The following is an 11769-nucleotide window of genomic DNA, read 5'->3' as shown; positions in this document are numbered from 1 at the left end:
GGCAGCTACACACCAATTCGTGTCCGGTGAAGTTGGCAGTGGTTAGACGAAGCTTAGGTACTTGATCATTCTCATATAAGAACTACATGACATCCCAACATGTTCATGTCAAGAGCATTTTGGTCCAGTTTGGTACACAAGAATTCACCTGATTCCAGGTGGAATCAAACTGTTTTCCGTGAAGTTCCTAGTTTCAAGCAGGGTCATACATTTGGGTCCCCGTACATTTTGATCCCTGGACATCTGCTGGGTGCCACGGCGGCAACGGGCGGTTCTGCTGCTGCTCCGTGCGGCGGCTAGTGCCACTCCAAGCCGCCGAGCGTGACGGAGCCCATACCCTCCCACATGTCGTCGGTCCAGCCGACCTCCTCGCCGTCCACGCCCTCCATGTCGCCGTGCCACCAACCTCCGCCGCTCGCGTCTGAAACCAAAACGAAACCACAACGTCGGTTGCCGCTCGCTCACCGGCGGCTCGCCGGAACCCAACGGTTCGAGTTCGGGAGTGGGGATCGATCTTACAGTGGTTGTACAGGGCGCGGCCGCCCTCGCCGCCGCCGCGGGTGGGCCTGGCGCGCCCCCGCCTCCACGCCGGCCGTGGCCTCGGGTCGTCGCCGAGCACCACCACGCGCCTGGCCTTGGCGTCGCCCCCGTGCTCGTCGCCGCCTGGATAGACCCGACGTTGTCATCATCGTGTGATCGGAGGGGAGGAAAACTGGGGAAGGATTTGAGAGGAATGCAAGGCGAGAATGGTGGACGCGCACCGAGGGGGCTCTTCCGCTTATTCCTGGGCTCGGGGCGGCTCGCTGCCCCGATCTCCTCGACGTCCAGCCGGACGTCGCCTCCGCCGCCGAAGTCGCGCTCGCCGTCTTCCCCTGCCTCCGCGCGGTCGCCTTCCGCTCTCGCCACCGGGGCTGAACTGTGAAACCGCTTGAACACCGCCGCGCTCAGAGCGCCGCCGGCCTCGCCGCCCCCGTCCTTCCCCGCGGACCCCACCGACGAGAACGCGCTCGCCTTCTCCTTGATGGTCGTCCTGATGACTCGGACGATCTCCCGCTTCGGTGGCTCTGGCGGGCAGATCTGCGCCTCCTCCTCCCCGACCTCCGGCGGGGGCAGCGGCGAGGGTTTCACGTCATCATCGACAACCCTGAAGCACGAAAAACGGAGGAGCACGGATTGAATCCCGAGGAGGAAAAAACAAATCTCATGGGAAGGATGCGAATCGGAAAGGGGAAACCTCCTGGTGGATTTTATCCTCAACCTGGGCTTGACGAGGAAGGATTGGAGCGTGGTCTGCCCACCGGCAGACCGGATCCCGCTCGGATAGTTCTTCCGGTGCTGCTGCCGCTTCATCCCTACCTCTACTCTCTTCGTTTTCTGTTCCCCACACCCACACACGCTTTTGGGGAAGCAAGAAGAGCGAGGCGCTAGCGAAACATTTTGCCGCCAAGATTGTTTAAATTTTAGGACCACTCCCGCCACCATTTTTCGGGAGAAGTTGCCAGCCAGTAGCCACACTGTGGTTTTGGCCTCCTGGGAGCCGGTCAGCCGAATCACACTTCACATTGCGAGTTATGTCTGGACTCCCCAAGGTCCCGATTCGCAAACAGACGTATGTATAGGGCCAATCTCAATGGAGTTTTATAATATTAAATTTATATGCTACATCATAAATTTTGCTGACATAGCGAGGAGAGAGGAAAGAAATTTTATAGAATGAGAAAGGTTTGTCATGGTGATGACACTCCTCCGGCACCGTTATCAAGTCTATAGTTTCGGTAACTGTGCGATGATACTTTCCGCTAAGACTGGTCTAATTGTCCTCGAATCAATGAGAATTCGTGATGCAAAATTGCAAGAACCCAAGAGACTAGTAGCATGCTAGCATCGTTTGCAAATCTAACGCACAAGTAGGACAGGTGTATTTACATTCTGTCTGGTTTATTCGGAAGCCTCCTGCACAACCAGAGGATGAAGAACAGCTGCACCACGGAGACTAGCAGGAGGACGGCCACCAGCGCCGGTCCGATGCTCCACTTGTTCTTGGACCCGCGCTTCCTCCGCCGGTGGCGCCGCCGGGAAGCCATCGTGCGCAGGTGCCGCATCGAGTCGAGTAGCCGGGCGCGCAGGGTGTCCGTGTCGGTGTCGGCCCAGATGGCCGTGTACACCTTCGGCGCTTGGTGAGATTCGCCTTCTTCCCTGGCGTCGATGGAGCACGGCACGTCGTCGCGGGTACAACCGTGGCTCACCGCCGCTTTGGACGGGAATCTGCTTGCCGTGTTGGCTTCTGGTATCATCGGTGCTTCATTGACATCAAGGGCATGGGATATGGTGCGCATTGGCCTGGACACAGAAGGAACGATGCTCTTGGCTGCTTCAACAGATGAATCTTTCACTGAGCCAACTGCACATTTGCTGCTAACTTCCTTAGGGATTCCGCTCCCCATGCTGAGGTCATCACTTGGATATGCAAAAACAGTCCGTTGCGTCTTATGTGCTTGTTGGTTTCTGAATGCCAAACTGGTGGGCAGTTTGCAAGACCCTGAATCACAATTAGTTTCAGTGGCACTGATTGCTTTGTATTCTTCATCATTTGGCTTGAGTGGTGAACTTATGTTGCTGTCTTCCTTCTGATCAACAGCACCAGCAGCACAAAGAGCAACAAAACCTTCTTCCCCTTTGTCGGGTGGCTGTTGTTGGCCGCAGAGTGAAGTGGCATCCAAACGTTGAGTAGTTGCGGTAACAGAGACTTTATGTGATGCTTCATGGATTAAACTGCTACCGATGACACCAGTAGATTTCTTAGATGCTTCTTCGCGTGATGGATTTTCTGGCATTGGAGCTGCATTTGCGCTTCCATTTGCACAATTTGCAGTCTGATTCTTAATATGTTTCTGGATTACCATATTGGACGAACAGATAGTAGCTGTAGTGGTCTCGGCAAAATCTTTTCCTTGTTTGAATCTTACTTTCTTGGAATGAGCTGGGCTAATATCTTCAGCAATGTTAACATCAGCTGCGATGTCTTCTCCTTTCTTGGATGTATGTTCCTTACTTTGAACAGTACTGAAGTTCAAAGCTTGATCGATTTCAGTAATGCTGATTGCTCGAGACCCTTGTCGGACCAAGTTGCGACCAATTGAAGCAGCAGATTTGGTAACATAAGTATCTGCATCAGTGCCAGCATCAGAAGGAACATCGTTTACTGTTACCGACCCTCTTCGCCTTGTGAAAACCGAGCTACCAATGGCATCATGTGTTCCATCATTGGTGATTGCTCGAGACTCATGAGTTGTCTCTCTTGACAATGAACCAAGATCATCATTGTTAGTATGAACATCAGTGATGGCAGGATGACCTCTCTCCAGAACTGTAGCACCTCTGGTTGGATCAGTAGGAAACAGTACAGCTGAATCAGCTTCATCCTCATCTTCGTCATCTTCAGGAACAACTTCTGATATCTTATGCAAGCGATGGCAAGTGAACCTCGGGATGGACCCTTCCATGTTCCTACGGGAGACATTGTCTTCTGTCCTGGTAGCTCCTGACTCCACTGCTTTTGAGTCAAAGAAGCCTCTGATTTCTAGGTAACCAGTACCTGAAGATGAAACTGAAACATCATCAACATTATCAGGATCTGCTGAATTCTCTTTGGCATCGAGGTTATCTTCAGCACTCACATTGCTCTGAAAGATATAAGGGCTCCTGGTGTAGTATATGTAACTGGAACCAGTGGAGTATCCATGAACTTCCTTGATGTCCTTAATAACAGGCCAGTCCGGACCGTCAACCAAGCACCTTTTCAGTAGCCCAACTGTGCTTGTGAAATTCAATGATTGAAGCTTGGAAGCATGTGCCTCGATCCATATGGGCATTTCCTGCAAATCATGATCGAAGATGTGCACTGTCCGTAGTCCGTCGACGTTCTCCACAATCTCCAGCACAGGGCAGTGGCACATGTTGATGTCTTCAAGGGAAGGCAGGTTTGATATTCTCTTCAAACTGGGAGTGTTCCAAGCGCTCAATTCCCTCAGTGTAGCAATGTCATTCACAGCCTTGAGGCTCGCCATATCCGCTATGCGCAGCACAGTCAAGGATGTAACATGTATGAGGCCTGCAGGAAGATGCTGCAGCTTGGGGCAGCTCTCAAGCTGAAGTACCTGCAGAGATGGAAATGCCCCTGGCTCGATGTCTCTCCATGTCGTAAGCTGCTGCAGCCCTTGCAAGTGCAGGTTTTCTAGCTTTGGAAATGGCACCTGGTGGGGGTGATTAGTACCCATGAACTCTGCACCAATGTCATTCAGAGCTGAAGAGTCTGCTATGTACAACGATCTCAGTTCTGGCAGACGGCCTAATGGAGGAAAAGACTGGCACAAGTTGCACTTGACGATGTCCAGATCGCGGAGATTTGGCAGGAAGGTCACTGACAGCCATCTTGGGAACCTTGTCCCAAAGTAGTTTACAAGTTTCAGTGACTCTAGACACAATGGTGGATTCATCTCTTCAAAGATATCCTCAATCTTTCTGACCAACTCCGGTGTCTGAAGCGGCCTGACAGTGCCGCTGCATGACAGCTCGAGCTCCCTGAGGCCTTTCTTGGCTGCAAGCGACATCTCAGTTGCCTCTGATCGACCAGCAGCCTTCTCGAGCTTCTGTATGTGCAGTGTTCTCAGCTGAGACAAGTTCTTGAGCTCATCCAGAGGCCACCCGCTCCTATCCTGCGCAGCTCGCGCCTCCTTGCTCGTCACAGCAAAGCACCGGAGTGATGTGAGGCTTCTCAGATGGCCTACCCTGAATGCCGCGTCGTCGATCACCGTGCCGGCCAGGTCAAGGTCTCTGAGCCCTCTGAGATGCTCTATCCCTTTTGGCAGGGTGTGCAGTGACTTGCATCCTCTTAGCAGAAGGAATTTCAGGCTCCACAGATTGCCAATGGATTCTGGAATTGCCTGAATCCTTGTGTGAGACAGGTTCAGGAACCTCAGGTAAACAAGATTCCCCAGGTTATCCGGAATGAGTTCAACTTCCGTTTCACTGAGGTCCAAGACTTTCAGATGCTCCAATCTTGTAAAGATGCTTCCTTCAATTGTCAGTGGGTTCTTCTGAAGAAAAAGCGTTCTTAGCCCCTCTAGTTTCAGAATCTTCTCCGGTATTACAGCCAGGTTTCTTCTCGGGAACGAAATACGGCGTGGCGCGAACGAGGCGTCGCTGTCGACCAACAGCCGGTACGAGTCGCCGGTCAAGCCCTCACCCTGTGCGAGCAGATGAGCCAGAGCTCGCAGCATGTCGTGCACGGTGCACCGCGCGGCGACGCCATGTTCATCTTCCTCTGCCGGTTGGAGAAGGTGCCTTCTGACGAGCTCGTCGTAGTACTCCTCGGCCACCTCCTCGACGCCGGCGTCTGCCCTGATCTGCACGAAGCCTTCGGCTATCCACTGCTGCACGAGCACGCGCCTGTCCATGGCGTAGTCAGATGGAAACAATGAGCAGTAGAGGAAGCACTGCTTGAAGTGGCACGGCAGGTCGTCGTAGCACAGGTAGAGCGGCTTCATGGCGTCTTCAGGGAGCCCCTTCACCAACCACGCCGGGCTCGCGAGCACCTCCGCCCACTCCCCGGCGCTCGCTTCCCGTGTCCTCAGTACGCCAGCGACGGCCTTTATCGCCAGCGGCACGCCGCCGCATTTCTCGGCGACCCTCTCGCCGACGTCCTTCAGTTCGGCGGCCGCGGCCTCGTCGACCACACGGGCGGCCGCGCGGAGCAGCAGCCAGCCATCGTCGGCGCCCAGCCTCTTCACGCGGTGGACGTGGCCGGCGCCCAGCTCCCGAGCAATGCTACCGTGCCGCGCCGTGGCCAGCACCTTGCTGCCGCGCCCAGCGCCCTCGAGCGGCCGCCTCAGCACGTCCTCCCACACGCCACCGTGCCGCACGTCGTCCAGCACGAGCAGGAACCTCCTCTTCCCCACCAGCCTCGCCAGCGTCCTCTCGAGGTCGGCGAAGCTCTCGCCGCCCGTCGTGTCGCCGCCGAACGAGTCGATGACCTGCGAGAGCAGGCCGGCCTCCGTGTACTCCCTTGGGACGCGCACCCATGACCTTGCCGCGAAGCTGCGCCGTACCCTCTCGCTGCCGTAAACTTTGGCGGCGAGCGTGGTCTTGCCAATGCCGTCGGGGCCGATGATGGCGACGACGGCGCAGCCGGCCTGCCCGTCCGCCTCCGTCAGCTGTCGGACGAGCCCGGCCGCGTCGTCCTCGATCCTTGAGCCGACGATGCCGCTGCCAGGTGCCCAGGTCCCCGGAGCTTGCCGAAGACGGGGTGCCGACCGCACGGGCGCAGCGTGGTGATCGCCGAGGAATGAGCGGAGCTGCAGCCGGCTCTTCTCCTTGAGGATGACCTGCAGCTTCCGGTTGAGGCTCCTGATGTCGGCGGCGACGTCGCCGCCGGGCACGTCCGCGTCGCAGCAGGAGGACAGCAGCCGAGGAAGAGCCTGCCGCCGATCAGGAAAAGGCAAAAGAGCCGGGTCAATCGACAGACCTGCTGCGACGGGCACTGAAGAAGCTAGCGCCGTGATCGCATCACAGTTCGTGGAGAAGTAATTGAAGCGGCAATGACGATCTTGCCTGGTGATGGGGCTGGGGCTGGGGCTTCGGCTGCTGCTGCTCCCGGGCCCTGCGGCGGCGCGCCACGACCCTGCACCGGTCGGCGGCCGCGTCCGCCTCGTACGCCGCGGCGCGCACATTGGCGAGCCAGCGCGCGGCGCCCTCGTCCCCGCGCGCGGCGCGCGCCTCGGCGTCCCGCACCGCGGCGCCCGCCCGCTCCAGCCTCCCCGCCAGCGCCCGGGCCTCCGCCGCGACGCCGACCCGCCCTGCCACGTCCCCCACCACCACCCCGCGCCACCGCACAGCGGTGTCCGGCACGAACGCGCCGAGCACCGCGGCCATGGCTCTCGCTGCCGGTGCCGCGCCGCCCTCCCTCCGCTCCGCACACGAAACCGAACCAAACACACGCTTGACGCCTCCGGTTACGGCCTCGCTTTCTCGCCGAGACGACTAGTCGGTCGTCGCCAATATAAAAAATCGGTTAACTCCCAATCGGTCGCCGGGAATCCAAGGCGAGATTAGCGACGCCCGCCGTGTGTCAGCCAACCCTAACACGCTTTGTCAGAATGCGATCACGTCCCGGCCTCCCGGGCATCGCGTCATGACGATGAAAGGTAATGCTGCACCCATCAATCAGCAGCGATCTAGGATAAGGCAAAGCTGTACAGTATGTCAGGAGATGATCTGGTCATGTCAACGATAGCAAGTACAGTATGCCAGGAGATGATCTCGTCATCTCGACAGTAACAAGTATACTAAGTTTCTTTTCGAGATTGGACTTTCCAATTGCATTTGTCTGGAGCACTGTCCCCTTTTGCAATCCGTATCATGTTCATCAGTATGGGACGGATCCAGCGGCGAGCTTCCATTGTTAATGCAGCGGCGCACGTGCGGGACTGGTACACGTACGAGGCTCCAAGCATGTACGCGGAGGTAGACGGAGCATGTCTGTCCATGGCCGACCTTGAAGCGTTGTTAACGTTCCGTCGAGCGGTTCCTGTCAACCACCGATGCGCTGTCCGGCGAGAGAAGGGGTATCGCAGAGCTGGCTCTCGCGCATTGAAATTTCGGCTTGCGCGGCAAGTGAGATTCCCCCGGCGGAGATCCAAGTGGTGATGCGGCTACGATCGTGACACGATCTGGCCTGACCGGTTGGTCGATGCTGCTGTTGATGGGTTTTAATAAAAAAAAGGATTGGACGAACTGTCGTGGAGGGGGAATTCAAGCCGGAGAGGTGCTGACGGCGATAGCCTTTTGGGGTAAGCAAGGGTCGGCGTCGTGAGGGGGACGGGGGGATCGGGGACCTCTCCGGCCTTCCGGGGGTGAAGGAGGTGGGCGGCCCCGGAGGCGACGGCGACGGCCGCCCGTACCGGAGGGTACAGCGGGGACTTTGGTGGGGCGGGAGGAAAGGGAGGGGAGGAGGAGGGCTGGAGGAGGAAGCAAGCAGGCGCGAGGAGAGGGGAGGGGGTGGTGTCGTGGAAGGATTACCGAGGGCGGAGAAGAGAAGGACGACGGCGACGGGGAAGGGGAAGAGGAAGAGGAGGCGGCGGCGGCCTCACAAGCCTCCGCGTTGGGCCGGCCGTGGTCGTGCGCGGCCGACGACGGGCCGTAACGTCATGGGCCGAGGAACGACGCGGCGGCCGGGCGACGGATGAGTGAGTTGTTTTTCGTGGGCCGACGATGGTTCTGGCGCGGGCCGTGGGTGGGACGCGTAGCGACCGGACGGGCCAGCAGCCCAAGTACTTGCGGACTTCCTACTATGTGGCATGCGTTTTCTTTATACTATTGCCATTTGCCCCAATGCGTTGCTCATGTTGTCTGCATGCACAATTACATAATCCAAGCAGCCGGAATCACACTTCAGACGATCCGCACCCGGTTGGACGGTGCCGGGGAGGCTACCAGCTCCACTCCACCGACCGGTTGCGTGCCGGCGAGCCTGCAAGCCCTACACGCCATAGCAGCTGCTATGGTGGTAACGGATCGTAGTTCTAGTTCTCTATTCACGGTCCGATTTGATCCTTATTTATACTTAGCTTAAAATTAGAGATCGATCTTTTTAAAACCTGACCCTTACGTTATGTAAGCTAAGATTTAGGATCCTAGCTATAGCTACTTGCTGGCTGCTAGCACAACTGCACAGGCCAAGCTTTGGAGTTTGGTGCCACGTTAATCGCAGCTGGGCCGTCGTTTCTTCTTCGTGCGGTCTTCCATTTCCGGGGTGGGCCTGCAACGCGAGTGCGCATACGCTAGTTGTAACGTGCAGTAGGGACCGTCGCAGATTTCAAGCCTGATTTGGGACAGAGACGGGGAAAACGACGAGGCTACACACCAACCCTGTAGCGAACAAGTTTCAAGCGGCTCGTCTTCCTTGGCTCGCTGTTTATTTCTCCCTTTGTTGTTTCAGACTTTCAGTAGTGTCCAGATAAATGAGAATACAGTTGGGTGCTTGTGGCTAAGGAATTTTATCCCCCGGCCGAATCCATACGTGGATCCCTGAAAACGAAAGAACAAGAGAACATGGAGGGAACCGATTCTTTCCGGAACTCGTCAGCGTCAGGTAAACAAAGCGAGCGAGCATTAGCCTGACTCGACACCACCGTCGCCCGTCCCTGCTGCCACTCTCCCGGCCACTACTCCGTGCCATTTCCCAAGGGGGAGGCCTGAGAGAGGGCAGAATTGACGCACGTACGAGGCGACGTGGACGTGTTTTCCCGGGCCGTGACGGGCGTCGCCGTCCGGGCATTACAAAAAAGCACCGGGCTGATTGCTCGAAGCACAGATAATAGCCTAAAAAGAATTCTTGTGGCGCATGGCGCTCGGGCACGCGGACGCAGCCGAAGTGGCCGAAATGGGAGCGCCAGCACGAGCACGAGCAAGCAGCCAGACGACGGGAAAGAAAAAAGTTGGGAGAAAAGGAAAAAAGAGGCGGCCGCGTCGCGTGCCGTCGCAGTCCTGACGGAGCGGCGACGGCGACAAAAGAGACCACACGAAGAGAGCCGCCGGTGCGGTCCGCGCTGTGCGGCCTGTGCCCCGCTCGCGAAAAAAAGAAAGCCGTGCCGTGCCGTGCCGCGGCGGTGGACGCAAATCCGCAAGGCCACTAGTAGAAGCGAGGAGCGGATTTTTTTTTTTCATGCGGCTTCCCTGCGCCGGCGCCCCTCCGCCGCACGTGAATTGTGTCGTGGGGCGGCGGCAGCAGGCACTGGATTGTACCAGGGAAGGAGGGAGAGGGCCCGAGGCGCGGGGGGCGGCGCCGACACTTGAAAATTCAAGGAGCTCCTAGCTGAAGAAGCTGCCTTCGACGGTGACGGCCGGTTTGAACTTGCCGACTTTGCCGATCAACACCAGGTCAAAAACGGTCGCAGTTCCCTCATGCCGGTTGGAACCAAGGTTTAGGTTACCGTTGATACGTTAAAAATCGGTGGTCACCGGTAACGATAATCGATCGATTATCGACGATTATCAGTAAAAATCGACTGATAAGGACGGTTAAATTTAAATTATCGATAATCTATATTTATCAACGATAATCGGTAATTTTCGACTAATAAATTGAGAAATATGCTGATAAGTATGTTACTGCAATAGTTTTATTTATACATGACATATATTTATGTAACATTTATTAGTTTTATATATGTGGGACGATAATTTACACACACAAACACATAGGCATAGTTCACCATAGTTCACCATAGTCCATAAGAAAACACATAGGCATAGTTCATATACACTAAATTGTCCACAATCCATAAAAAGCACGTAGGGCATAGAACATAAATGGATACTAGGTTGCTAACTTCATAATAAAATTCTACTAAACTCCGTACAGAAATATGTTCAACACATAAATATAATGCTTTATTCTTCAGTCCCCTCTTGATGTGCACGATACCCATAGTTTAGGTTCTACATGTTGAGATAAAATTAAGTAAGAGAGGAACACAAAATTAATGAATAATTATAAAATAATATACACCTTCTTTGACGATCCCTTTCTTTCTTTTTGTTCTTGGTCTTGTCGATGTCAAGCCCGAAGTATTCTTTCACCTCCTTAGGAACACTCGGACAATACGTAATATTTTTCCCCTGTGTGCTAAATGTTCCTTTAGCCGTGTTGCCTCTCCCCCATCTTTTTGTATTCGACAATATTTGCACTTGAATCCAATACCAATCTTCTCTCCATGTTCCCATACTAGATCTTTGTTGTCACCCATTCACCTAAAAAACAAAAATATGCTATATATTATATTCATTTTTGTTTTAACCATATAGTAAAATTTTGATGTAGCATTCCAATATAAACATTCATTGTAATATTTAACAGGAGATCTGCACTAGAGAGTATACCACATTATGTAACAATAATCCCCCCACAATACACTCCAGAATGCGATACAAAATCACTTCTAACGATGCATAAATACACCAAATATATAAGCAGGCAATGCAGAATCGACAATCACTCGAAAACAACTCAAAACCGTTGATTTACCTTGATTATCGTCGATTTAGGGCGCGATTTCTCGAGAGGATGATGTTCTCCAATGGCCCCCAACGATTATTGTGCTAGCCTATCTGATTATCGCTTCAATCTCACGCTAATCGCTCACATCTTGGTGATATGGTGCACCAGCTCCATGCGTGAGACGAGGAACAGCCGGGGGAGAGGAAGGGGAAAGTGAGTGGAGAAAGGGGAAAGTGGTGGTCCAGTGCATGATGTGGTCTATTTGAATGCTCCTGTGTACACCTGTGAATGATAAAAAAGAAAAAACGGGTTAACGGGTTATAGGGTTTCTAATGGGTTTTGATTGATAATTATTTTTTTACCTAAGTAAATGGTGGTTAATTTTATCAAGAGATATCATTTTAGACTGTGGAGAATATCTAGTTTTTTATAGAATTTTTCCCCCTATTTTTATAAAACTTTTTAAATTTTTAAATTTTGAATCGAAATTCATCGAAATCTCAATCGATTATCATGATAATCGCTATGTGTCGGTAACGATAAAATTCACCTATAATCGTGATTATCGGTCCATTTTTGAATCCTTGGTTGGAACCCGGCTCCTCGCGCGTCGGCAGCGGCGCCGGGGGACCCGGGTGCCGCAAAGCCGCAGCCGCCCGGCCCCGCGCGCCGCCCCCGCGGCGCCGCGCGTCCCCCAGCGCCCGGCCGCGTCA

The 11769-nt window shown here is 54.4% G+C and overlaps 2 protein-coding genes across 3 annotated transcripts; both read right to left on the bottom strand.

Annotated features, from left to right (window-relative positions):
* Positions 1-42: 42 nt before the first annotated feature.
* On the bottom strand, positions 43-1504 carry LOC112874145. The gene is made up of 4 exons (XM_025937321.1): positions 1259-1504; positions 762-1144; positions 520-663; positions 43-421 (listed from the first exon to the last, which is right to left on the bottom strand). Exons 1-4 carry the CDS (start codon positions 1480-1482, stop codon positions 297-299), a joined length of 876 nt encoding a protein of 291 aa, XP_025793106.1. The 5' UTR covers positions 1483-1504; the 3' UTR covers positions 43-296.
* Positions 1505-1701: 197 nt separating this feature from the next.
* LOC112874143 (putative disease resistance RPP13-like protein 1) lies at positions 1702-7238 on the bottom strand. 2 transcript variants are annotated; one of them, XM_025937318.1, is made up of 2 exons: positions 3678-7238; positions 3438-3595 (listed from the first exon to the last, which is right to left on the bottom strand). In XM_025937318.1, the coding sequence occupies exons 1-2, from the start codon at positions 6726-6728 to the stop codon at positions 3581-3583; spliced, it is 3066 nt and encodes a 1021-aa protein (XP_025793103.1). In that variant the 5' UTR covers positions 6729-7238; the 3' UTR covers positions 3438-3580. The 2 variants fall into 2 exon arrangements, with proteins under 2 accessions (XP_025793102.1, XP_025793103.1); XM_025937317.1 differs by having other exon boundaries at positions 1702-7238.
* Between the last annotated feature and the right edge of the window lie 4531 nt (positions 7239-11769).

Source organism: Panicum hallii, chromosome 9 (genome assembly GCF_002211085.1).
Source record: "Panicum hallii strain FIL2 chromosome 9, PHallii_v3.1, whole genome shotgun sequence".
Taxonomy (NCBI): Eukaryota; Viridiplantae; Streptophyta; class Magnoliopsida; order Poales; family Poaceae; genus Panicum; species Panicum hallii.
This window is presented reverse-complemented; position numbering and strand designations above follow the sequence as displayed.

Excerpts from the sequence above, each read along its gene's own strand:
- LOC112874145 (XM_025937321.1), bottom strand. The coding sequence starts at position 1,482 with ATGGTGGCGGGAGTGGTCCTAAAATTTAAACAATCTTGGCGGCAAAAT. Across the intron at positions 1,145-1,258 it reads TCCTTCCTCGTCAAGCCCAG|GGTTGTCGATGATGACGTGA; the intron begins GTTGAGGATAAA and ends TTCGTGCTTCAG. Across the intron at positions 422-519 it reads CCGCGCCCTGTACAACCACT|ACGCGAGCGGCGGAGGTTGG; the intron begins GTAAGATCGATC and ends TTTTGGTTTCAG.
- LOC112874143 (XM_025937317.1), bottom strand. The coding sequence starts at position 6,728 with ATGTGCGCGCCGCGGCGTACGAGGCGGACGCGGCCGCCGACCGGTGCA.